This window comes from Drosophila eugracilis, unplaced genomic scaffold (genome assembly GCF_018153835.1).
Source record: "Drosophila eugracilis isolate 14026-0451.02 unplaced genomic scaffold, ASM1815383v1 contig_1897, whole genome shotgun sequence".
NCBI classification, from domain to species: domain Eukaryota; kingdom Metazoa; phylum Arthropoda; class Insecta; order Diptera; family Drosophilidae; genus Drosophila; species Drosophila eugracilis.
The window spans coordinates 1,134,303-1,160,656 of NW_024572751.1; the positions used below are offsets into that span (position 1 = coordinate 1,134,303).

General features: G+C 39.9%; 5 protein-coding genes across 8 annotated transcripts; 1 reads left to right on the plus strand and 4 right to left on the minus strand.

Annotated features, from left to right (window-relative positions):
- Positions 1 to 14,822, minus strand: LOC108115288. 4 transcript variants are annotated; one of them, XM_041817768.1, is made up of 3 exons: positions 14,310 to 14,822; positions 3,072 to 3,619; positions 1 to 2,023 (listed from the first exon to the last, which is right to left on the minus strand). In XM_041817768.1, the coding sequence occupies exon 3, from the start codon at positions 1,726 to 1,728 to the stop codon at positions 1,396 to 1,398; it is 333 nt and encodes a 110-aa protein (XP_041673702.1). In that variant the 5' UTR covers positions 1,729 to 2,023; positions 3,072 to 3,619; positions 14,310 to 14,822; the 3' UTR covers positions 1 to 1,395. The 4 variants fall into 4 exon arrangements, with proteins under 4 accessions (XP_041673702.1, XP_041673701.1, XP_041673700.1 ...); XM_041817767.1 differs by having other exon boundaries at positions 2,854 to 3,619; XM_041817766.1 differs by having other exon boundaries at positions 2,678 to 3,619.
- Positions 14,823 to 16,246: 1,424 nt separating this feature from the next.
- Positions 16,247 to 17,515, minus strand: LOC108115270 (band 7 protein AGAP004871). The gene is given in 4 exon segments (XM_017226627.2): positions 16,247 to 16,749; positions 16,805 to 16,826; positions 16,829 to 17,320; positions 17,381 to 17,515. Coding segments are annotated over 4 exon segments (870 nt in total). The 5' UTR covers positions 17,472 to 17,515; the 3' UTR covers positions 16,247 to 16,484.
- Positions 17,516 to 20,878: 3,363 nt separating this feature from the next.
- LOC108115252 (stromal cell-derived factor 2) lies at positions 20,879 to 21,970 on the minus strand. Its single transcript, XM_017226609.2, has 2 exons — positions 21,768 to 21,970; positions 20,879 to 21,630 (listed from the first exon to the last, which is right to left on the minus strand). Exons 1-2 carry the CDS (start codon positions 21,826 to 21,828, stop codon positions 21,041 to 21,043), a joined length of 651 nt encoding a protein of 216 aa, XP_017082098.1. The 5' UTR covers positions 21,829 to 21,970; the 3' UTR covers positions 20,879 to 21,040.
- Positions 21,971 to 22,284: 314 nt separating this feature from the next.
- Positions 22,285 to 24,364, plus strand: LOC108115389 (uncharacterized protein CG1161). The gene is made up of 5 exons (XM_017226825.2): positions 22,285 to 22,453; positions 22,538 to 22,773; positions 23,438 to 23,546; positions 23,606 to 23,731; positions 24,046 to 24,364. The coding sequence occupies exons 1-5, from the start codon at positions 22,385 to 22,387 to the stop codon at positions 24,199 to 24,201; spliced, it is 696 nt and encodes a 231-aa protein (XP_017082314.1). The 5' UTR covers positions 22,285 to 22,384; the 3' UTR covers positions 24,202 to 24,364.
- A 244-nt stretch (positions 24,365 to 24,608) lies between these two features.
- On the minus strand, positions 24,609 to 25,875 carry LOC108115388 (proteasome subunit beta type-4). Its single transcript, XM_017226824.2, has 3 exons — positions 25,610 to 25,875; positions 25,045 to 25,546; positions 24,609 to 24,875 (listed from the first exon to the last, which is right to left on the minus strand). Exons 1-3 carry the CDS (start codon positions 25,759 to 25,761, stop codon positions 24,723 to 24,725), a joined length of 807 nt encoding a protein of 268 aa, XP_017082313.1. The 5' UTR covers positions 25,762 to 25,875; the 3' UTR covers positions 24,609 to 24,722.
- Between the last annotated feature and the right edge of the window lie 479 nt (positions 25,876 to 26,354).

A 26,354-nucleotide genomic window follows, 5' to 3' on the forward strand; every position in this document is an offset into this window, starting at 1 on the left:
GCATTTATGATGACCTCAATGCTCGTCGCACGTGCTTCAATTGTTTTGCAAATAAATTGCAAGTTTCTTCTTTGTTCCTCGCTGTTTTGACTTGCGGAAATATTTTGGGAAATCATTTTTAATACCCTAAAAACTTTGTTGAAGGTTGAGTTGCCCATCGTGCAGGCTATGAAGGATGTTAAACTATTTTTTTTGAATATTTGATAAAATTCTCATGTTCCTTAATGAAAAGTTTAGTTTTTAATGATGATATGCTCTGAATAAGCTTTGCAGCCTGAGCTGTTTGGTGACAAAGATTATTTCCTACTATTCATTTTGTTTATCACTTAAGGCTTAGCCGAATCATCAAAAGATAACACAATATTGTAATAAGTACTAATATATTAACAAGGTGGTAATGTGTATTTCCTGTTTGGGGAGTCGCTTTTCCACGCGCCGTCACCTTTCCCTGTTTTTCCCACCTCGATTGGGCAGTGAAGTGCGTTGACTTCGCTTATGTCACCCTTTGAGTCCGTCACGGAGTAACCTCCTCTCGATTTCTCTGCCGTTTCCCTTAGTGCTTATATTTATATTTATTTTTATTTTAATTATGCAATGTTTTGAGCCTCTTAGGGTGATTGTTTGCGCGCGTGTTCCCTTTGGCAAGACTAAGGAGACTCGGCAAATAAAAACGTCAAATTTAATTGATTTATGACCAGTGATTCACTTTGCCTCCTCAAATTGAGGAATTGCTTTTGTTTTTTTTTGTTTTCTTGTAGTTTTTATTTTGTAAAGTCAGGCTGTAGCTTTCGCTTCCTATTTTATGTCACATCCCCAAGTGTCAATCACCCATAAAAACAGGAATAAGTCTAAGGGAGTAAATGATATAATAAGAATATTCCATGGCACGGAAAGGATCAAGTTGCAGTAGCTAATGGTTGGAATAAAATACATTTAGCAAATGATCTAGACCTGTTTGATTATTGTGATTATTTAGGTGGTAAGATTCTCTCCCGTCTCCCACTTTCTTAATTCTAAATATCAACTGCAACCAGCACTTACCACATGTAAACCAATTCTAAGCCTAAAACTGAGTTAAATTAAGGTTGGATTTTTAGTTTATGTTTTTATACAAGGGGTGCTCTGTGCAATCTAGTTGATCTTTTTGTTTTAGCTTCCGCTCTCGAAAGAGTCCATACTTTACTTACAACGCTGTGCTTTTAAGTGTTGGTACTAACTAAATCGAAGTCTAGAAAGAAAAGCTTTAACATACAGTGGAGATTGGGCTACTGAAAAACATAAATAAAATCTACGGAAAAGGAAAGGAATCTCAAAATCTGGGTGTTGGAAAAGAGTGGTAATAATTTGGAACAAAAGTGGTGGAAGAAGCATCGAAAAGAGGGAGCGTGGTGGGACTTACTGCCAGGAGAAGCTGCCGGTGATGCCGTCCTTAAGTCGATCGCGCAGGGATCGCTGGCGACTAGGCCCCGATCCCGTTAGGGGCGGCAGATGGGCGTTCTCGCCGTCCTCCATCACAGTGGCTATGTTCGAGGCGGACGTGGAGATCGGCGCGCCGGCGTGCTCCATGATCGGCGGCTGGTGGTGGTGATAGTACTGGTGGTTCGACTGCTGATGATGTGGCGATCCCGGCCCCGATCCGGTTCCAGAACCCGGCGCCCCTGACGAAGGATCTCTGCTGTTCAGAGTGCGGCGGAAGGAGCCGTGGCGAGGCGAGTTTTCGCGAGACATTTCGGATCGATTGCAATTTCGATTTTAAGCGGTTTGGTTTGGCGGTTAGTTATCGATAGAAATTTCGCATAAAACAATTAGAAGCATAAAACAATTAGTTCAATTGGAGCCAATTATCTGAGGCTTTGTCTTTTTTGCTTTGGTTTTGATTTGGTTTTAGATGAAGAAAACGAGCGAGCGAGTTGAACTTGCTTTGATATCTTGGTTTTAGTTTAACTTTGTTGCTTAGGTGGTGAGTTTATTGAGGTTTAAATTGCACATAGAGCCAAAAGTATTAACGGTGTGTAAAAGTTGGCTATTCGAAGGGGTAAGGCATGTACCAAAGAAAAGTATCAAAAAAGAGTACAGTTGAAAAACAGTATAGAAAAACGATTCTCATACGACGAAAAAGTATGGGTTGGGCATACGCGACACTTAGAGGTAAACTCATTCGTTGGGTTTCTTGGCTTTTGGATATGGAAATGGTGCTGGGGTTATATAATATAAAGCAGATATATGTAGTTGGGTGTATGTTCGATTGTATAAGAGTTGTATTAAAAAAGTTAGTATAGATACAGGAGTTGAAAATGTAAAAGATTTTGTACAGTTCTTGGAATTACACAGAGATATTGGAGAAAAATAAAATATAGAATCTTTATAAAGTGATTAATTCGTTTGTAAATAATATTGTTAGAAAATAAAAGAGCATAGAGTATAGACTTAAAGCATGTTTTACAGGAGTAATATATGAGCGGAATATAGGTTAGATTCGAGCTGTTTTGAAGTTGTGTTAGAGCCGAATAAGAGTCAAAAGCGATCGCAAGCAGCATGCCTTCTATAGCTATAGTTATAGTATAATTCTTAAAGGAATCAGGAAGAAAGAGCTTTTGAAAAATGTGGAAAAGTCCGACAAGTTCAGACGGGTTGGTGATGGAAAATGTTAGAACTTTTGGAGGAAGGAAAAACGCACATTTCAGATCGTGTGGCGTCGCCTTTCCGCGGGATTTCAGGAATCTGGACACGGATTGTGTGAGTGTAGTCGGTATCGGTATCGGTATCGGTGTCGGGTTATCCAATGGCTTACAAAATCAGGAACTGAAAACTGATCTCTGACTGTTCGGGTAGGTAGAGAGAGTCTGTATTTACATGTGTCTGGATAGTTGGTTAGTTGGCTAGTTGGGTGGTAGACTCAGTATCCGGAGCTTGGGAGCTGCAGCCGGGTTAGCTATAGGTGGCATAGCAGATACTGGGCATAGCGTGTTCAGCCGAGGCAGGAGCTGCATTCGCTGCACATTCGAAGGCACACAAACAGGAGGAGTGGTAGTTCATTACTTTCATTACGGGTTGGAACGATCAAACAGTACATTTAGTTAGACATTTATACGGGGAGCAAGGCAATCTATATTTGATATAGGTATTTGGTAGTTAATATTCTGTATTTGCTGTTCTCCTCTAGTGTTTGTTTAATATGTTCTATTCAGTGTTGTGACTTGGCTGTCTTTACTCCTAAATGTTGCGTAAATAGCAGTTAGCAGTTGTATCTATGTAGCTACAGGCGGACGATTAGAGTAGATATACTGGACTGGGTATGGGCTAGTTGGGTGTCTGCTGTTCGGGCATTGTTGCTTAATTAGCTTTAGCTATTCATAATTTAATTATTTAATTAGCAATATGCATATGCTGTTTGATATTGGTTCAGTGTGGTTCTGTGTTTCTGTTTGCATTTGTATTCTTGTTCGTATTGGTTTAGTGCTGCAATTTGTTTCTGGTTCGAGTACTTGGGGTCTTTGTGGCGTGTTCGAGTTGGTTTCAGATTAGTTGTGTGCGCTATAAACTCGTGTTAATAGCATTATCTTTATATTTATATCTTTTATAAGTGGATTAGATATTGGGTATCTGATGGGCAACGAACCTGCAAAGAAAGGGAAAAGAGAAAGGTTGTTAGATGCCTTTTTGTTAATATCCAAAAAATATACATTAAACTCAGTTAAGTTTATTATTCCAAGTTCAAACAGGAGGGTTCTCAAGTCGATTGAGCCATGTCCGTCTGTCCGTCAGTCCGTCCGTCCGTCCGTCCGTCCGTCCGTCCGTCCGTCCGTCCGTCCGTCCGTATGAACGCTGAGATCTCAGAAACTATGAGAGATACAAAGTTGAGATTAAGCATGAAGATTCTTGAGGTCCCCACGCAGCGCATCAGCATTCAGCACGCCCACTCTAACGCCCACAAATCATAGAAAACTAAAATCGCTGAATTCTCAGAAATATTAGAGCTACAATATTGAGATTAAGTATGTATATTCTTGAGATGCCAGCTTATCTTATGGTGGTACCATTATCCGGCCACACCCACTCTTACGCCCACCATGCTCGATAGACGGGTTTAGCTTTTTGTAGAAAAACAGATATCTTGGTAATTGTAGGTTTTTATGATGCTCCTAATGCAAATTATTGTTTTTCCATTTAGCCACACCCACTCTAACGCCCACAAGCCGCGGAAAACTGTGGCGTCCATAATATTATTATTGTGGATGTCTTCGTTTGACCTTGTATGACATATTTTGGTCAATATCTATCGATTTACCAAAGATTTTTAAAATCGGAACATTATATCGCTATTTATGAAGAAATTTTGGTTATAAGGCCTCACATGGTTTGTGACGTTACTGTCTGTTGCTCAACATGCTATGTCCGACAATAGGTGGCGCTTTGTGGATTTCCACTAGCAAAAGGAATATTTTAAAATTGTGTAAAACAGTAACGGGTATCTTATAGTCGCGGCACTCGGTTATAACGTTTCTTCTTTCTATATTTTATAATAGTTAAGCTTAATTTGAAAACAGACAAGAAGTCGTTGAATTTGAATATCATCCTGGATGGCCTTAACAATAAGAATTATACAATTTTAACAAATATTTCTGATAAACCATAAGCAATATCACATCGGCAATCAAGTTTCATCCTCATCAAAACGGACGTGCAAACAGAAAACAAGTAAAATGCATATAAAATATAAAATGAAATCCGAATTCCTGCAAGGACATTCTGCCATTCGGAACAACAACATCAACCATTTCCGGAGGACACTAAAAATATCTTCATCACTGTTCGCTTGTCGATTGGCAGAAATCCATTTTCCCCATCAAAATGCGCTAAATAAACGCACTCAATGCCATTCCGAAATGGGCATGTTCGGAATGCCCGCTCACGCCATCGCCGATGATTTCCCCCATTTTCCGTTTACTTTTCGTACGAATTGTAACAGGATATGCAGTTAAACAAGAAGCAGAGAACCACTCCTCCGAGTCCCCCCATCTAGCACGTGGCCAAAGACCCAATGTCAAATCGCATTAGAGTGTGTCGGCTCTCAAAATATGCAGAAGCCGCCAAATGAATTATGCATCAAGGCCAAGGAGCCTCCCTGCCACATTATACATTGGAAAATGCTAAACGGATGTCGTCGTTGTTCTGAAGAGGCGGAATAGTTTGACGTCTAATGGAGAAAGTTTGGAATTTTGTATTGGTTCGAACATGATTGGTGAAATAAAAAGCAAATTAGAACTTTATCACCTTTAATATTGATAGGATCTATCACCAGATATGATTTATTCCTAATATTGTAAATTGTAAATTTAAAGTAAATATCAAATGAAGAATTCTTCAGAGTATTTAAAAGGTGCCCGGTCAATCCGACATTCAGATCGATGAGTTATGAGTTCAAGTTCTGAAGTTGAAACGAATCCCTTTGATTAACAACAGAGAAATGTGGAAAATTGCAAAATGTCACAAGGGCTCCTCTCCCGCTTAATATTTAATGCGTTGCCGGGCAGATGGCTCTTTTTGGTTTGATGTCCTTTGGCTGTAATTACGCCAACATCAACGTCAGTGCCTACGCTCCGGATGGGAGCCGAGCCTTTTGGCTTAAGCGCAGACACATGGCCAAGAGCTGCATAAAAGGATTGCATCTGTCTGCACTCGCACACACGCTCATTATGATTACTATGAGTAGTTTCCCTCCTTTGGCCGGCATTCAAGCCGAGTCTGTTGCTTTACCCTTCGACGTAATGGCCACCATTGCCACGCCTTTTCCCTTGAGCGCCCTGAAATGTGGCATTCAGTTGGATGCCGTTGGAAAAGAGTGAAAAGAGATAATGAGGATGGTAGTGGTAGATCCACAAAATGAGCATCGAGACCCGTTTAATAATAGTAACTCGAGATTGTTCTACGGACAACACTGTGGCGAGCACTTTTTACATAACAATTAGAATTGCTATTTATTTTATCATGTTGCTTAATGCAATTCGAAAATATAGATATCAGGAACTGAAAAAAGCACACAAACATGTCCATTGAGGAAGTGTATTGAAGTTTAATGTCCTTTGGCACTCAGTATTGCCATGTGAAGAAAAGGAATTTGATATTATGAGCGTAGGGATTACATGGCGCATAAAAATGATAATAAATAATCTTATAAAAACAAAGAGACTGCTTCTTACGTATGCTACATGTTTTGTAAAACAAGGAGTTTACCTCAAATTGCAGTTTCTTTTCTTCTTTTACAAAATATTAGTTTTAGTTTAGTTTATTAACATTGAGTTTCATTTAAAATTTATTACTAAATATAAAGAAAATGTAAATAAGGATTTCATTTAAACTAATTCCTTCCCATATGAACTTCACTGTTTTAATACTCCCATGGATTCCTGAATCCTATACAGAAGCTAGAGTGTGTGTGTCCGTGAGCTGCACGGAACCCACACATATCCCCTCCAGGACGAGCATACTTTTTAATATGTATGCATGTCTCCAGCGGTCCACTGCACAAGTGTGAGTGCGTGAGAGTGTGGAATGAGTAATGACTGCCTTCAGCCAGAGCATTTCAGCATTTCAGCAGTTGAGCATTTCAGCATTGGCAACGCGTTCCAATGTCCTTACACAGACAGTCGTTCGTTCATTCTGAAGGCTATGCACTCAGGCGAGGTCACAAATTGCACGGCAGGAGGGGAGAGCAGCGAAAGGAGGCGTCAGGACGAAAGGGAGAGTGCTAAAATGTTATGTAAAGTGTGTTGGCCAGCTTTAAGCCGACGGCTTTGATTGAGGACATTCTAGCACTGGAAATAATCAGGGAATGCTGAGCTAAAAACAAACTTTTTACCGATTTGAAATTAACTTTACATTAAACAAAAACTTTAATATTAGAGAAGAGCCTGCAGTAGTAATAAATAATATTAAAGCCGCGAGATAAAACTGCATTTTTCTCCCAGTGCAGACATAAAAAGGACATTTACATAGCGAACCGCGTGCAGCTTCCGCAAACGCATCCGCTGACGCCCAGCTGGCTTCCTCTTTCGCCGTTTCGGTGCCTCGGCATTCATTCATAATTGCAGGATGCATTTTGTTTTAGTTCTTTTAGCACCACCCTTCCTCTCCGGCTGGGCAAACATCAAGGATATCCTTGAGTTGGCACTGAAAAAATATTTGCACTAGCCCAGTTCTTTCAGTTCCTTTATTCCTCAGTGAGCTTTGCCACTTGTCGCCCGGCTCATGAATTCCGAACCCACAAATGTTCAACTCTTATTTGCCCTAATTGAGCTCGCGGCCAGGAAGTGGGCGGGCACTTAATTTAGTTACTCTTGGCCTGCCCTAGTGTGTGCGAGTGTCCGGCAAATGCAAATTGCATTCACATATTTTAATCGCCCTTCGGGCCACCAGGGCGCATACGTAATGGAATCGACAGCGCGGAAAATCGGAAACCCTAGTGTCAGCTAGCTCGTCCTGCTGCATAAGCCGACCTGGCGACCAAGCGCCAGTGTCTATGTGTGCTCTCGGCTTGCAGGGCAAATGTAATTTATGCCTATATAGGAGTCCTGCCTCCCTGTGTGGCTTTTGTTTCCCCCTTGCAGGGAAGTAGGGGTAAGTGACACATGGATAAGGGCGATCAGGCAGTTAATTCTCTGGGATTGGCTCTATTGAGCCCCGGAACCAAGTGGATTTCAGATAAGGTTTAGTGTTTACCGAACAGTTCTGAAATGTATTCAACATTTCTTTAGCTTTAGTTAGAAAGCTACAATCTTAATGCTAAATGAATGACTAAAGTTTGGGAATAAGGATTATTTAAAAGATTACAGATCCTAAGGAAAGCATTATTACTGTGATAATGTAGTCCCATTATTATAGTTGACCAGACTACAGAAACTTGGAATAGGTGTCGTACAAAGTTCCGGCGTTGTAAACAAACTTAGATAAAGTAACATATGAGTTTCGGCTAAGATCCGTAAAACTAAACTGCAAGATTTTCCACTCCCTCAAAGACTTCTTGTCAGCATTCATTTCCTGCCCAAGTCTGCCATGGTGATGTCCCCATTGTCGACGTAATACATGTTCAAGCATAAGTTTTCATTCTGCAGAACCCAAAATATTTTTACGGCTTCCAGCTAAAACTGTTTCCAAGTGAAATGCTTCCCGAGGAAGGTGGTTGGGTGGTGAGGAGGCGAAGAGTGACATAAATGACATCGACACGGGCAGAAATGTTTTGGCTGTGGTTCTCACGACAAAATTAATTGCCAAGAGGCTGAGGGAAAGCCCAATCAAAATGTCACACAGCTAGGAAATAGGACGAGATAGTAAACTGAAATCTACCAGTTAATAGTTTGAGCAATGGGATGATTCGTGGGATTAACAACAACGTTGCCGAATTTCAGGGCTTAGCTTAGGTTCCACTGCGGCAGGACCCTTGAGCTACCTGGCCAATGGATTTAAAGGACCCTGTAGAAGGCAAACAATTGGCTGCAGGATAATGGAGCAGTCCCCGCCGCCCCTTGGCCACTTCACTTGCATTAGTGCCAGCCTTGCCACAAACCGAACAAAGAAACGAAGCACTGACATTGACAGACTTAGCTAAGTTGACATGACTCTCCCTGGATCTCTCGAGCCTCGCTTTGCATTGCAGAGATGCAAATCTGTGGGTTTGTCAACTAGTCCCCGAGTCTGTAATTGCACTTCGTGCAGAAAGAAGCGGGGTTGCGGGGGAGGGGCATTGTTTGGGCCATGCACAAATGGATTAAGCAATAACAAAAGCGCATTACGAGTGGATTTAATTGCAGGCTTAGTTTGCAGCTCTGCTCGCAAATTACTTATACGCAGTGTTTGCCCTGCGGTTGTATGTCTACCTGTTTGCCTGTGTCGACTGTTTCGACTGTTTGCCCAGGCAGTGAGCAGGTTAGTTAGTTAAGCATTGCCAGCTCAGGGAATTATCCATGGGTATCAGCAACAGCCACAACATCTCAAGGCAAGACAGCCGAGGCTAACATCTAACTTATGGAAGAATGGAGCTGAGTTTCATGGGAAGTACCAGGAGAAAGTTTGTGACAAGTTGAGATGTAAAAGTTGATTGAATCTTTGACAGATATATACTAGATATATACACACTAAAAACCAGTTTGATGGAACTGTTACTAAGATTCCTCTCCTTTTCTGGATATACATAATCATTTGAGAATTCTACGATAATCAGGTAGAGAGAGAGGAGATTTAGTCAGCTAGTAAAGTCAGATCGGGATAATCATTTAAAGCTGCTCCCCAATTAGAGAGCCAGGTTACGTTGGGGCACTTAGCTTTAAGGCACCTGTAAACTTATTACTAAGCATTCACCTTAACGCCAACACGTACTCTCACCCATCGGACCCTGGGCGCCTGTAGAGTCGGCAATTTATCAACGTTTTAATTAACATACGCGGCAGGCACTAAAAATAATTTTCAGCTGGGGCGTGAAATATTACGACAGGAGACGCCTCAAAACTGCGGTGGCATAAGGATGGAGTGCAGAGTTTTACGGGACAAGGAGAGGCCACGTGCGGCGCAATTAAAACGACAAAAACGATGACAATTAAAGGTGCGATCTGCGAATGGGTTCAACGAAAGGTCAACGTATTAATTCCAAGACCCACGGTCAAAGGTGGTAAAAAGTAAACCTAGAGTTATGGCTCTTGCACTGAAGGAAATTTGTTGTAGGTGGCCTAATACTGCAAGTTTATAAGGAAAACTTAAAAACATTTTAAAAAATTGTGAAAAATAGTAATATCTATCTACCATAAAAGGCTTTTCCAAATTTCAGTGGAAAATAAAAGAATGGAGGACCCTTTTAGGTTTAAACAAAAAGCTTAAACTGAAAAACGGAACTGAGAAAGTTTTATGATTAGTAACACAAACGGCAAAACCAAAAGTTGGTAATGTTGCAGATCAGCAAATAGCTCTTAAGACCGATTACTTGTTGATCAGATCGAAGTTAATATTAACATGAAGTGTAGATATAACTGACAGTTATACATTTTATATACAGTTTTATACATTATTCCGTGAGTTAACAGAATGGGAGTTATAGTTAGGAAAGAAGGAAGAAAGTAATCCTAATGAGAAGTGAAAGTTGAGCGGGTTCTGCGGTTGCTGATGTGTCTTTCCCGAGAACTTTGAAGCAATTTCGGCATTTGGCTGAACTTATGGGCAATTGGCACGCGAATGGAAGCCACAGAAGAGGCCAAGGAACGTGAACCACAGACACATGTGTATGTAGGATCCAGCCAACAGGAGCGTTTCCGCCTTGGAAAAGTTTAGCTTCCTCTCCTTTTTTTACTGAATGAAAATGGCGCAGCCAGCGAAAAGCTGTGTTCTCTCCCACGCTTTTCATATCTCCCTCTCGCTTGCTCTCTCCCTCTCTGATGCGCTGTCTCCCTCCCTCTTGCTGGGAAAATATGAAAAATGCAGGAAAAACAAAACCTTGTCAAGGACAAAGCACGCGACACGGCCAGAAAACAGCTGAGCTGCTGTTTGTTGTTGTTTGTCCTCTCTTTATCTTTCTCTCTCTCCCTCACAATATACCACCCCTCCCCCCTCCCCCATCAATTGAGTGTACTAAAATTAAATGTAAGGGCCTGCGCATGTTGTTAACTTAACAGGCTTTCCCTAGCCTGTTAACAGTGCTGCTGTTACTGCTAACTTGCCCATTTCAACAAAATTGATTATCGGCTTTCGCCATCGAGCAAATACAGGGCCCGCTGACTGCAAGGTCCTTCTTGTGGGAGGAATTCATAAAAAACTGTTGGCGCACGTCAGTGTTACCACCGGATAATAGAAATGAATGGAGGATAAGATAAAATGGAAAAAATGAACTTACAATATTGTATTTACATTATTCTGTTTATAAAACAAAATCAGAACATCTCCTTTTAGAGATTTGATCATGGCAATACATTTGAGAAATAATCAAAGAGTATTTAAGTGGCTCTTCTAGAAGCTTTAACCAAATTTAGGAATTCTCCGATTACGAAAAATGATTCGTTAAAACCATTTTTGACCAAGGAACGATATTCACAATAAAATCGTTCTTCCGGGATTGTCTTTCGCACTTCAACCCTTTTATCTTCTTAACCGCTTGTTTAAGATTTATATTAGTATTCAACAAGCCCCCTGGTAAAGACCAATGCCAAAAATGTTTGGTGATGGTTTTAACGATTCAGTAAATTTAGCTATTTACTAATCTAAATCGCCGTATGAAAAATAAATTCATTATTTTATTATTTTCTATTGCTTAAATTTACTAGAAACCTTTTTGCAGTTCCTAACAATATATTTATATCAAAAATCAGTTTGTTAACGAACAAGCCTTTACAACATGGAGTAAGTTTAAAAATGTATACATAAAAATATAAGTTTGCAAATTCAAATTTATACAATTCTGTACGAGTATCTAATTGTGTAACTTCTTTCCATATTTTTTACAACATTTTTTCACTTTAGAGAAAGCCATAAAAGAGAGAGTTCAGAAATCCTTCTAGCAGAAGCCTTATTTCTCCACATACAATGTCAACAAACTTTTTATTAGTTTTGACAGTTTGGCCAAATTTAATGGGCGCTCATGTCAGACCTTCCCGCCCACTCATTCATTGCGAAGGCTAATTCTGGTATGTATAGTATATAGTTTTTATGAGCGCGTCGAAAACTTTTGGGCCTAGCTTTTCAGGCAGGGAAAAACCTTAAGCAAATCAAATCAAGTCAAATGGCGCCATGGGTTGGACTATATAATTTGGGAAAACCATAGTGGGGCATAAAAATGCAATATTAATGGAGTGGAAAACTTTTACTAGAACTGTTCATTATATTTACAGGATATAACACGAGAGCGACACTTATAGAGAAGGTTTCATGTCATCGAGTATAATAAAACATTAAAAGATTTCCTTAATCAAAGTCAAAGTCCATTTGGCCAAAGCTCTTTGCTTAAATTAACTTTATTTCTCATCTCTCACTTTTCTCTCAACGCTCGAACTATTTCAATCCAAGTCCCTGCGTAACATCTTCAGCAAGTGAAAACCTCTTGGCGTGGCAAATGGCTTTCAATTTCATTTAATGTGCAATGGAAAACCACAAGCAAACAGGAAAACCACTGTACTGCAATTTGAATGTTTCGCTTTGACCATCCCAGCTGTACTTTATATACATCAATTCATTTCAAATGGCAACTTGATGCAAGGCGACAGGAAAAGAGATTTTAATGCAGCCGAAACGAGAAGCGAGAGGCAAAGGAAATTCTAAGTGCAAAGGAATACATTTGCAATCATTTTTCTTAAAAGTTGTTGTGCTTTTACAGACTGCCGTTTCTGAGAATCGACAACTATAACTTGAAAATCAACTTAAATCTAAAATTCGAGGAGATTAAATCAGAACAAGGAATACTTTTTGTGGAAGTTTTGATACCTTCAAAGAACACATTCAAAGTAGGTAAAATGTATAAAATAGTTTTCTTTTGCACTTAAGAAACATTGAAGCCAATGGCTGTTGGTATAAATATTTGTTAACGTCTTTTCCAGCGGCTTTTAGATGCCCCAGTGTTCACTTTTTGCCACAGTTATAAATCTCTGTTCATGCCAAAGTGCCACAAGGTAATGCGATGGCAATGCAATGGCCACAACTGAAGCGATACTCGAGAAAAAGTCCTTCCATTTCAGTCGCTGCCCCTCCAAGCCGGCTAAATGATGATGGCTGACCAGAAAATGGCTAAAATACTTCAAGCTGAAGTCCTGCAGCAGTGGGCGAGGGCAAGAAAAAGAACAAGAACAATGGCCAGGACGAAAGCCAAAAGCAATAAACAGGGAAACAAATGAAACGCAGGCAGCGAAAATGTGTCCTGGAAATGACGGCGACTTTGTCTTCTTCGTGGGTGGTCAACAAAGCCTCACAAAAAGCACGCTTAGACGCAGAAACAAAATACGTAACAACAATGGGGCCAGCACAGTGTGCAGTAGGAAACAGCAGAGAAAAGAAAGTGCACACGGAAGATATACCAGCCATGTTAGATCTACATGACATTTGAATACATTTTCCCTATTTCATAATGTGGCAGAATCATATACAATTTTATCATATCTTCCAGAGCTGGGAACATAGATTTTCTACAATTTTACTATTTTAGGGGAAAATCTGAGGATTGCAGTAAAACAGTAAGTTAAAAGTTATTATTATTACGTTTATACGGCTTATTTGCAAAGTATTTTAATAATTTCAGTTTAAACAAGAACAATACAAAATAATTCTTGATTGTATCTTATGTTTGTAGCTCAATGCAGCAAGCTAAATAGGAGCACTGATAAAAGTAAGATAAAAATCGTATCTTTAAAGTATTTCTCTCCTTAAGCTCAACTTAAGATCCATTGTCAAAAGGATAAAACTCTATTAGAATTTGTTCGTATTATCGCGGCTTCTTTCTTTACCTCTTTTCTTTAGAGTGACTGATGATTACGGATTGCCCGCTGCCATATACCACACGAATTTGCATCATTCAGAGAACCTTTGGAGCCCTCATCGAATCAATCAAGCTCTTCTGGGATACAATTTCCCTTTCAACAATAAGATATTCAATCCGGACCCCGACAAGATGATATTGCCCATTTCAGGTCACAAAGGTGGCCAGAGAAGAGCCAGAGCTTGCGAAAAGGAGACACCCAGTGGCAAGTGGGAGTGGCAGGCGGCTGACAGGCGAAAAGCGGCACAAAAAGCGAAAATAACGAGCAAATGCGTGGGCGAGAACCCAAAAGAAAGAGCAATAAAGCGAGGGAAAACTGGGAGAAGGGCACGAAAAGAAATTAACAAAGTTGGGGCACAAAACAAAACGCAAAATGCCAAGTGTGCGGTTATTAAATTTTGCAAGCAATTGACTTGACCAGAAGAAAATGAGGGCGGCGGTGGGTGAGTGGGCGTCGATAATCGATAAATGTTGTGGAAAATGTAGCGCTGGGAAATTGCTACACATGTTGCAGCTGATGGGGCGAAATTAACTAAAATTGAACAGACGTTGCGATTGAGGTTTCAATGGCAGTCGATTGGTCGAGGTCAGGCTCCGACTCACAGACAGAAACAGATGGGTTTCAATAATCCTTAGGTTTTGAAAAGGAGCTATCATCAACATCAATCTATTGGATATACATAGTACATGATAGTTGTATGATAAACTGTATTAGGATACAATTTTAAGTTAGTTTCATGTGCTTAAATGTCTTAATGATACGTTCTTATATGTAACCATACGCTATATACACGATTTTCTCTCCACTTACATTGCTTCGACTGGTTGTTGTCGGTTGTTTAGCTGAGTTCTAAGTGGTTCTTCTGCGTACACCGCCTCGTATGCGTAATATTTGTAGGTAGTAACTTTCTAGTAATTGACACCGAAACAGCTTTTGGGTTTGAGCCCAATTGACTAAGCACACAAACGATAGATCTAAAGCGGGGAGTAGCTTTCTATATTTTTTTTAGCTGATTTTTATAATTTTTCTTAGCTGCTGTTGCTGTTAGTCGCACACACACACATGGGCACTCTCTCACGCACACGCACACATTCGCCGAGATTTATGTAACACACAGCTGAGGGACCGAAAAAACGTTACGAATTGGCCAAAAATACAAAATCGTTTCTCTTATGTTTTCCGAATTTTTCAGGCTTGACAGGCTGCCATATTGGGTTTTTGTTCTTATATTTTTAATCTTTTTCTCTGTTTTGATTTGATATATTTGTTGGCCTTTCTGTATAATTGGCAAGGGTGTCTGGTTGCCCAAACTTGCACGCTCAACTGTCCACGATGTACTGTGCTAACGGTATTTACGTCGCTCCAGCCAAGTGGGCTGAAATACATGGCCAGGAGAGAGCTAAGGAACTAGCATGCACTCTCTCCACTTCTCTGTCTCTGTCTCTCTCTCTTGACAGTCACTTTTTTAGTTCTAATGTTTTAACAGAGCTGGTAATTCCCAAACAATATTAACATTAACAACTTTTATACATAAAAATAAGAAAAATTGTTTTTAAAAGAATGCCATATTGCCATATAATTTATTTTCCGTTCCTTTCTTAAAGGCGTACCATTGAAATTTGTTTGGGTATTTAGTTAATATTTTTAATTTATTATATTTATCATGTATTGAATGTACTTTGTTTCTTTTGAAGATATTTAAATGGAAAATTTATTCCTGAAGCTCAAAAAAAGGCTCCCAAATTCCATTTCCCATTTACAGACTCTGTTAAAAAGTATTGCCTACTGTTAGGGGCGCGTGTCATGTCGGAACGGCCTGCTGTAAACTTCAAAACTTACGAATTATTGTTGTTGCTATCGAACTTTCACTATCACGATTCTATAGGTATGCACCATAAATTGAAGGTTCTCTCCTCTCGCCTGAATCCCTGTGCTTGCTAAATGCGCAGGCGTAGAGAGATGGACTTGTATCCATGTTTGAGGCGGACGGCAGGCCTTTCTGGCAACTTGGGGGCTTGTTTTCGGTTTTCAATGTTAAGTGCGTAGGAGACGCCACGAGTGAGAGTAATAGAGAGGGAGACAGGGGCAGAGGGAAAGGGACAAGGAGAGCGAGCGGACCAGGGAGCAACGGGGCGAGTGCGCAACGCCAACGATAACGACAACTGGAGACGACAACAGAGAGACAGACAGACGGAAACAGGGAGGAGGAGGCCCAAAAGGCGCGTGGAGCCAAACATTGTTCACCTGGCTATTTTACGTTGGGAAATCTGGCTTTTTCATAATACCAAGTAGGGCATGCCAATTTGTTAGTAGTGGTCATGACCGACTATGAGATATTTTACCACTTCATTCTACTTTAAGGTGCGTTTTACTGCCAAAAATATGGTTGTTATATCGTTTATTTCAAACTAGTATGCTATTTGAATGGCTTCATCTGTTGATTGAACTATTTAAGGCGTTCTTATTTACAGACGTCAGTGCTTCTACATGGCCCAGCCATAATTGGTTATTAAATTATAATTGAAAAATAAAGTTGCGAGCTAAGAAGTTTCGGTTACCATACATCGGTACATCCATTAATAAGCAAATACTTTCAAAATCTAAAGCTTTAATATTATGAAGGTCACTGCTGAATCTTCATACTTAGTTCCAACATTCCATCATAACAACCATTTTGAGGTCAGACGGGCCTATATAGACGGACATGACTAAATCGGCTCCGTTATTAACAAGGATATGCATACATATAACGTTTTCTTCTATCAGTTAACGACTTTATTATACCCTTTACTCTACGAGTGCTGGCACCATTTGGTGCTTGAACCGTATATAGCATGTTTAGTCCCCGAAGATGACGTAACTAGACTTATAGAGTTTCATAATCTAAGCCTTTGATTGTCTTTTTGTAAACGTAACGGGCTTAGTAATGAAAAAATATCACTTGGACTAATCCTATGTCGCAAACTAACATATCAAAGCAAATAATCACTTCATCATTCTCTTTACAATATCTACGGGGAAGGGAAACACATAGGATCGGGTATTTTCATTGCAGATAGAGTTCAGTGTTTGCAGGTACCGCAGTTGCAGGGCAATGGGGTTGGTCTCCATAATGTCGGCGGCCTCCCTGAGTGCTGTTACCGCATCTCGCTCTCCCTGGGCTGCAGCCACCTTGGCCTTGGCCTCCCGCATCGCCTCCTGCTCCACTGCCAGGGCGCGCTTCAGTTGATCGGGCATAAAGATCTCCTTGCTAGCAAGTATGTGTCGACCGTCAGAAAGTGCTATGGGAAAGACGAAACACTTACATCTCTACGCGTTCCACCCGTACCCCCAAGGCTCTGTGGAGTTGTACAATATACCTTCGATCTGATTGGACAAGTACTCCTTAGATGAAAGCAAGTCCATTAGCTTGTGAGTGCCGGCTACGTTCCGGAGCGTGGTCATGGCCAGCTTCTCGGTGGCCTCCTCAGGATCGTATACCTGGAGCATTGCGTCGAAAGGGCTCTTGATGCTGTAGTACACCACTCCGTCGATGCTGATCGTGACCATGTCGCGCGTAAGGATCTCCTGTCTGTCCAGATCAAAGGATCTGGTACGTATGTCCACAACTGCGACGTCATCGATGCAGGGTACGATAAAGATGACACCAGGCCCTCTTGGGGGCTTCGGGCGCAGACGTCCCAATCGCAGGATCACTGCTCGTTCGTACTCGGACATTATTCTAACACAGCAGAAAATAGACCACGGAAAAGCAAGAACTATCAGAATCATAGAAAGGACGAACAAGATTTTCTCCGCAAGCGTCGGCGGTATATTCTCACCTTTGTATTTAAAAATGGGATTAGGATGTTTAATATTTGTTATTACATCAGGAAGCTTACTTGTTTTTACATTACGCTGCGGCTTAATTGTTTCATCGTGAAATACATTTACCGATGAGCTCTGGGCCAGTAACGCTGGTTCGGGTGCCATAGGATTATTGTTAGTTACAGTAGATTTAGAAAGTTGTGTAAGGTGACAGTGTATTCAACTACGGATAGGGAAATTAATCCGGCTCTGTATGAAATATACATATGTGGGAAGAATGGAGTGCGAGGAAACGGTTATGTACATGGAAGGTTATTTGGAAAAGTAGGCCATCAGTATATTGATAGAGCAGCAACGGAAAGGAAGAAACTGCATATGTAAACAATCATAAATTGTCCCGTAAATGCCAAGCCAGTTACTTAAACCACTAAATCTTTGATCAAATTAGGGATAAAATTTGTTCAAAATTTCTTCTTTCAATTGAGTGAGTTACATGACTTATTGAAAAAGTAGCTGAGCTATGAAGAAGATATCTAAGTCATATTTTCTTAGTACCCACCAACAATTCTACACATCAGACTTACACTTGGTATTGGTGTTAGTAATGCCACAGTCAAGTGCCTCAATTGTTTAAAAATCTATGCTATTAGCCGCTATATTCGACTGATGCGACTATCACATGCCCGTTGATCATTCCGTTCCAGTTTCAAAATAATAAAGCCACCATAGAGAAAGAGAGAGAGTTCTAGTCTAATGATTTTTATACTCCTCAGTATAAAAATAAAACAGCCAAACCAAAGCTGTTTATTATTAAGTATTGTATTATCGGATTATTTATATTTTAGTTACGTTTCAGGCACAGCTGTTAAAACATCTTTTAGAAATGTGTTAGGGTACAAGTATGTCACATAAAATCATTCCTGATCGAATTTTGTACATATTGAATGTGTTAGAGTAACGCTTTTGTTCCATCAAATATTAAATCAAATAACCATATTGCATCTGATTTTTTTTTTACAAAGTAAGCATAAGTCAAACATTGTGAAAAAACTTAAATTAAATTAAAAGGCACGTAATATTTATATGCATAAAACGATGTAAAAACCAGTCAGTTAATTTTTAGCAAAATTGTCTTAAATTTGTTTCAAATTTAAAAAAGTTTTTTGCATAACAAAGAGACCAATCAAAAAGAACGAGAACTTTTACTGCAAGTTGGATTTTTAATGGTGGGTCACAACGTAGGTCAGGGTGCGCCCGTAAGTATGCTGAGAATTTCGCTTGGCGCTTTACGTTTTCCAGCCACTCGTGCGTATACACAACGCACTTTTCGTTTGGCAGTGTGCGGATAAAGGGAAAGGACGCACACCCACACGGCCATTACACACACCAGCGAGCAAACAAACAAACATTGAAACATTCAAACATTTCGTGTCAATCTGTCAGTCACTCAGCCAGCGAGTCCTTCACTCAGTTTTTAACGCTTTTAAAGGTTGCCCGACGTCGATAAGCAAGAATCGATAGAGGCAAGCGGACGCGGGAGTTTTATTCTATATAAATAGTATAGTATATGCCCGTAAGATTATCATACACATAAACAAGCGTGCTAGGAGAAAAATGAAATTATAATTTAGTCCGACTCCCTAAATATCTTGCATATCATTGAAAGGTAAAACTTTAAAAATAAGTCAAGTTCTATAAAATGTAAATATTTGACATGAACATTAGTCATGACTAATTACCTAGGACATTTATAAGTGAAAGGATGTTTTTGTTTGTGTAGCCCCACCTTAGAGTTCTTCCTCCTGGCAAAGAGTTTTGCTTATCAATGGTCTCATAGGAAATACAATACAAAAAGGATACAATGAATATAAGGATGTGCCACTGCTCAACAATAGAAATCCGGCAAGGGGAGTGTTTCAAACATGGGGACTGAACATACATATGTACAACAACATCGCTGTACGAAGAGGGAGTGTGGCGTTAACGCGTTAAACGTAAATCAATAAACGCACAGAACGGAAATTATGAACACCTGTAAGACATAATTGACGCGAAATTAAATTATATGTTGCCACAGCATGTGGCAATAAAGTCGATTTCATTTAACACATAAACCTTCTACATGGTCTTTAACATATGCGAAACAGGTAGAAGATTTTAACTTATCTGTCCCCTTTGAATACTCCGAGCCAGGATGATGATTTAAGGATACACGGTTTTATATAATAATCGAAGTAAGAACACACTTACAAATTGTTAAACAAATGATGATAACCTTTAAGACGGAGGATCTGTCCTGGCATGAAAACACCAGAAAAAAGCCCCGACTATCCTTGTTTCCATTTCTTATTTGTGCAAAATGGTTACAAGGACAACCCGATTATGAGAATCTATAAATGACTGTGTGGGCTGGGTTGGGTCTTCTAACATTTTGACCTTACCGGGCCCACAATCAGCTCGGGTTACGGTGATGGGAATGAGGAGGACGACGAGTAGGATGAGCAGACAAAGCGTTGACAATGCCCTAAACAAAAGGAGCACAAAACAGACGAGCAGATAATGGACGTGACGATGCTAGGAGATGGGACGAAGGGATCCGCGAGCAATGGCAAAATGTATTTACATAGCTTATATGGTCGGGATAAGCTCCATTGTTTTATGCATGCAAACAAAAACAAGCCCAGGGACTAGGGAGAAGCATTCGCGGAATGCAAGAATTGCTTTACGGTTGCATCTGCACGGATAGTTTCCTGGGCTCCAAGATAAAGTGCGCCAATACGGTCATGGGTAACCTTTTTTTGATAAGTGCTTAAAGATATCGAAACACCACACCCATGTTTCCTGCCAACCAAACCGCGTATATGGAGATAAAGGCTGGTCCACTTTTTTTTTTAACTTACACAAAAGAAATAATTTTGAAATCCGTTTCGAATAAAACTTTCATATGTCCTCTCTTTCAAATTTTTAAAACTAACGACAACAATCTATATAAAAAAAATTGAGAACGGTTAACAATATTTTTGATGGTTTGAATTGCTTTTCACTAGTATTTATACCATTTTTGGTAGAACTACAGTAATCTAATCTTTAAACTCCTCGATATCAACTTTTCATTACAATTCAATAAAAAACTGGAATGTTCAGTAATTGATATACGAAAGTACCATCACCACCACCATGGAACATCTTTGCACTTCAGCAATAAAATAATACCCGAAATTATTGCTTAATAGGAATATAATATAGTGTTATATCAGTTATATTAACTCCTTTTCTAATTACAACAAATGGAATGTAAAACTATTTTTTAGATCGAAGTAAATCATTTTTTAGACCTCCTTTGCCACATCATATAATACTCTCTACTTCCGTAATGTTTATAGTCTTCAATATATTTCTTTACGTCGGCAAAAGCAACACCTTTTTTGTGACAATGAAAAAAAACGACAAGTAGAGCTAATCCCAAAATAAAAAATCTCTAAGTACGTCCCCAATAACAAATACCAATCATTTAAATCTAGTCTTAGGTCCGAAACTCCATAGAAAACCGTTGTTTAAACCAAAACAGATAATTTCTTATTTCCCTGAATTTAAATAATTTTAATTTGTTGGTTTGCTTTGTGGGTCTAATACAAAATGAACATGTTATCGCTTCACATAAAAATTCAACTAAATTATAAATTACTGAACTAATAGTAGTACCGAACTAGACCAGTCGAGGTGCCTTATCTGCACTACAGCTCAGTGTGGGCGTACTCATCGTGCGTCGAACTCTTCTCTTTGGGCACTATAAAGAGGCCCTCCGCCGTGGTCCATCGTGTTCCGTGCTGTGGCTTGTACAAACCCACGATCTCCATTTGCCCGGAGATGGGTCTGCCATATGAGCGACCAGACATGCCCAGAAACATGCCGGTGTCGATGTGGCGCAGTCGAACGTGTGCACTCCTGATCCAGTTGTCATTTGAGCAGACCACCTCCCAGTGATCTCCGGTGTCACCGAGTCCATCCGTTCCGTAGGCGGACACTTCTTGCTCGCCAGATAACGGCGATGAGAAGTGGTGTGAATGCAGGTTCTTTTTGGTAGTCAGGTGCTCCAATCGCACGGTGGATCCACAGGCAATGGGCTCGCCCCGTTCGCATAGCTCTCCGGTCTGGGCCTTGACCACCCAGTGGCTGTTCACGTCCTCCTTTTGCTCCACGCCCGTCACTGACTGCTGGCCAGATCCGGATCCGTACTTCACGTCATGGGAGTGCAGGCGGAAAGAGTAGTCGGAGTTAAGGAGCTTCAGGATGGAGCCGCAGGTGACCACGTTAGATTCCGTTGCTGTTTCAGAGTGAAAAGATGTGCACCGAGATAAACATTAATTCTCTGCGATAATCAGCACCAAAGGGTCGAAAAGAACGGCGTGGCCAATCACAGAAGACCACATAGACGCAACTTTCCTAGGGGTCGAAACTTACCGGCACCGTTGAGAAGGCTGATGACTAGCGCCAATCCCGCTAGGAGTAGTCCGTGCTGCATCTTGTATTGCCCAGTTTAGCTTATCCTATCCTTGGTTTTTAAGTCAGTTAATCTGTGCCGGCAACTAAGATTAAAATCCGCTATGAACACGCAAACAATTGGTTTTGTGACACAGACGGTGTGACCAGACGCAGTGACATTTAGGAATCCAGTTTCGCTAAAAATACCAAAAATACATTCTCATTGTATTTATATATTTAATTTATTTCCTTTTTAAATTAAAGTCAAAAATATAATTGTACCTCTACTACTTTATTTATATTACTTATTGTAAAAATTATAAAACTCTATGAAAATTTTATAAATAAACTAAGACAGACAGACACAAATTTAATAGCTAAATTTCATAATATTAAATATTAATACTTATATTATCCTTCACCGTGAGTAAATACAAACATTTATTTTTATCGTTAGACAAGAAGTATACCAATAAAATAAAACTAGTTCCGATAACGATTGTTAGTTGGTATTTTCTACGCATTTGTCAAGATCCCATTTTTTCTCCAAATAAAAGGCAAGAAAAGTGAGAAAAATTGAAATCAAAGAAAAATTAATGGCACACAAGCGTTTGTTTGTTTACGCTGTGCTATTGGCGATATGTTATTTGGTTGGCGTGACATGGGTGAGTCCCTAAATTTGACAGATCACATGACTGGTCCATTGCTAAACAAAAGTGATATTCCGTCCCAAACAAAAAACAACAAAGGCTGAGACTGCATCGCAAACGTCGCCAGTGGTCGGCAGCAATAACAATGCCAGTCACATGAGCGCTCCTGCAGTTCCAGTAGCTCCAGAGGTTCCAGTGGCACCTGCCAAGCAAACGGGTGCCGTGCTATCTCCCACTGCGGCATCTCCGCCCAAGGTCATCGGCAAATCAGAACCCGCTAATCCCGCCCAGAGTTCTTCCAATTCCAGCAGCACGGCAGCGCCATCTACCGAATGGTAAGTTCTACTACACCGGCGATCAACACAATATCAGCAATCCGAATTATATAGAGTCTGAGCCCAAGTATGTGGCAATATGGGCACGATATTATTGTGCATACTTGCACCCTATTTCAAATCCCTTGCCATATAAACAATAATAATTTCGGGACAGTTAAGTTAGCTGTTATGATTGCTATAAGAGCAATATTAAGTTTATATATTATGTATATATTTTATCTTTAAAAAGAAGCACCCGGATATTGAGAATGTGTTTTATTATTTTTTAGACTTGAACCTTTATAAACAAAAACAATGTCTTGCTTAAAAAAAATTTTAGCCTATAACTACAAATAATTTTATTTGACCAAAGCCAATTAAATCTTTTTAGGCTTTCTTATATATGGTGTATCTTCATTTTAAATCGTGATTTACATATAGTAAGCGCACAAAGGCTGATCTCTACAAGTTTTGAAGAAACATTTAATTTAGTTATGTTTTATATGTAGTTACCCCAAACAAATTAAAGATAAAAATAATTATTAATAGGATTTATAATATATTTATATATATATGCTAGGTAAATATTAAAATTGTTTTAACTTTAAAAATAAGTTGGATTTATTATATTTTTGTTTAATTTATTTATCTGCTACCGACTCCTTTCATTTTACAATTTCAGTGTCTGTGCTGGTGCCCTGCTGCCGCGCTTGGATTCCAATGGCAAGGAACTGCCCATCTGCGCCGAATGCAAGTGCTCCCATGTGGCGAGAAATACGACACTGATTAAGGTTAACATAAATAAATGTGCTAAAGCCTTCCATTCTTAACTTTTATTCACTTATTCTAGGTCGTTGTCATCATTGTGATTTGGATCATATCCATTTTAGTGATATACATGCTCTTCCTGATGTGCCTGGACCCGTTGTTAAATAAGCGAGTGAAGGCGAACTATCAGGAGCACACCAACGAAGATGTACATAACAAGCATTCTAGATACAAGGGCATTCAATATAGCCTCCTAGTTACAGCCCAAGGCGAAGATGATGAAGAAAATGACGTTGTCGCCGATGCGGCTCAACTAGTTGGCAATAAAGAAGCACCACATTTTTGAATAGATTTTTAATTTCCACATCCTTTGTTTCATTTTTCGTTTGCGATTTTTATTAAGTTTTTAACCCACACCGCCCGTCTTTAGAGACACTCACCACTAACCAAAAATCCACGTGATCAACCAGATCTGAGATCACCCCGACTAATTCCAATTTTCTCCCTCCCTTTTCTAACCAGGACGAGCCGACTCCTCCCCTGCCCGCCGTAAATAATCAGGAGCTCAGTGCCAGAGCCAATGTTCTAAATCGCGTGGGCCACCAGCAGGACAAGTGGAAGCGGCAGGTGCGCGAGCAGAGACGCCACATCTACGACAGGCACACTATGCTGAACTAAGATGGGGATCTATTTCCAGCTAGAGGAGATTAGAAGGAGCATGGGCGACTTAAGACACTTATTCCAAGCAGTTATCCCATAAAGAACTCCGCTTTTGGATCAAATTGAATATATATATTTAGCCAGAATTATTATTTTAAATAAATTATGTAACCAAAATTAACTTGGAAGTATTCCATACTAATGAAGTTTAATATTTGGGGGAAATTATTCAAGAAACAGTCAAATGTAGGTTTTATACTGCAAAACGGCAGATTAAATCCTAATCTCAGTTTATTAACTATTAGGAAAATACTGCGGACCAAGGCTGAATTATAAAGAGGACACAAATGGATACTCGCTCTTCGGGAAGTGTTCTTATATATAGAACAATTAAGCTACAAACAGCAATTCACACAAAAGCCCCATAGTTTTAAGGATAGTATATTTTGCCCAATTTATTTTCAATAAATCATGGAGAAGTGATTTTAATTCATACAAAAACCGCCGAGCTACACCTAAACTACGTTCATTCAGGATTTCTAGTATCCCTTGATGGTTTCGGCAAACTTCCAGTTCTCGTTAACCTGGAAAGGCCCCTCCACGACGCATCCATTAGGGCTGCACACGCCCACGGTGTATTGGGAGATGTTACGAGTATCACGGTAATAAAGCACCTCCATGCACTTGCGGATCTAAAAAAAAACAATATAACATTTAACTATCTAACTTTAAGAACACACAATCCTAAGAGATATTTTGTTTAAGCGGCAAATATACTCTTATGCTATTATTTTGATTAACAATACTTTGACGATAATACGGATAATACTTTATACTTTACTTATTAAACAAAATACGTACCAGTTCGGAAGCTTCTAAAGCAGTGAAGTCTCGGTCCTTTGGCTTCTTCTCACGGACTAGCGGAATGGCTAAATGACGTGCAAAGCCGGTGGCCACCACATAGTCTTCGTGAGAACGACCGCGAAGATCCACGTTAGCCAGGTAGGGAGTACCATTTGTGTCAACGCCACCCACGACCACGTCGATGTAGAGTGGATTCATGCGAGAGCGCCGGTTGTATAGCACCCGAGTCATCCAGGTAGCCAGGGACTTTGGCTTCATCTCGATGTCGTCGTCGCAGCATTGGTCCTCGATCATCTTCTGGTCGATGCTGCGCTTGATGGACTGGATGTCGGCGAAGTCTCCGCTGCCGCCGAGTAGGATCTTCTTGTTGATCCTGAAGACGCGCTCGATGTTCTGGTAGCGTGCCAGTGATCCGTAAGACACCAGGGTATCAGCGGCAAGCATTACGCCGCCGTCGTAGCGAATTCCCAGCACAGAGGAGCCTGTGGTGATGGCAGCTCTGTGGGAAAGTTAACGGAGTATATTTAGTAAGAGAAAAAAGGATTGCATCAACAATCCCTACGTGCTGTGCTTGGTTCCATAGGGACCCGCCGCGGTCAATTCACGGGGAAGCTGCTGAATCGGCGTCTGTCCGCCCGTAAAGTTATAGAGCTCGCCTGGAGCTGGTCCGTTTTGCCACAGGGGTTGTGCTAGGCAATTGTAGTTGTTCAACATGGTAATTTTTTTCTGTTTGGAAACTGATTTAAGGCAAAACGATAAATTGTTTTCTGCCGGAGAATGACGGGCACAAATAAAGCCTAAGTCAACGCAATGTGGACAGAGTTCATGCGACCGAAAACGATTCTTTCCGCATACCGTAGATAAAAATACCAAATATACCCACACTATGCGAATAGGTCATACTAAGTCATTATTTTAAGTTTATTTTTCTTTATGGTTTTAAAAATAGAATGATCCATTTTTAAATTTAAAACAGGTTCTTTTTTAAATCCAATTTATTTCATATCGTGGACTTTAAGTCAATGGAGTGTCCAAAATTTTCCCAATAACAAAAGCCGTTTAAAACTAAAAGTTTTCTATCTAGGATTTCCCAAAGGATTTTGTTGTTTTGATGGATCGCGACTATGCGATACCCATTCCTTATGTTACCTTAAGCTACCTGGAAAAGACGTTAAATGACTCTTTATTAATTATTAATGATGGTCCTAAGTTGCTGCAGAAATAAGGTCTTGTAGAAAATTTATTTTTAAAAGTATACTAATTTTTTATAATATATTTTTTAGTTTACATTTTTCAATAAAGTACTG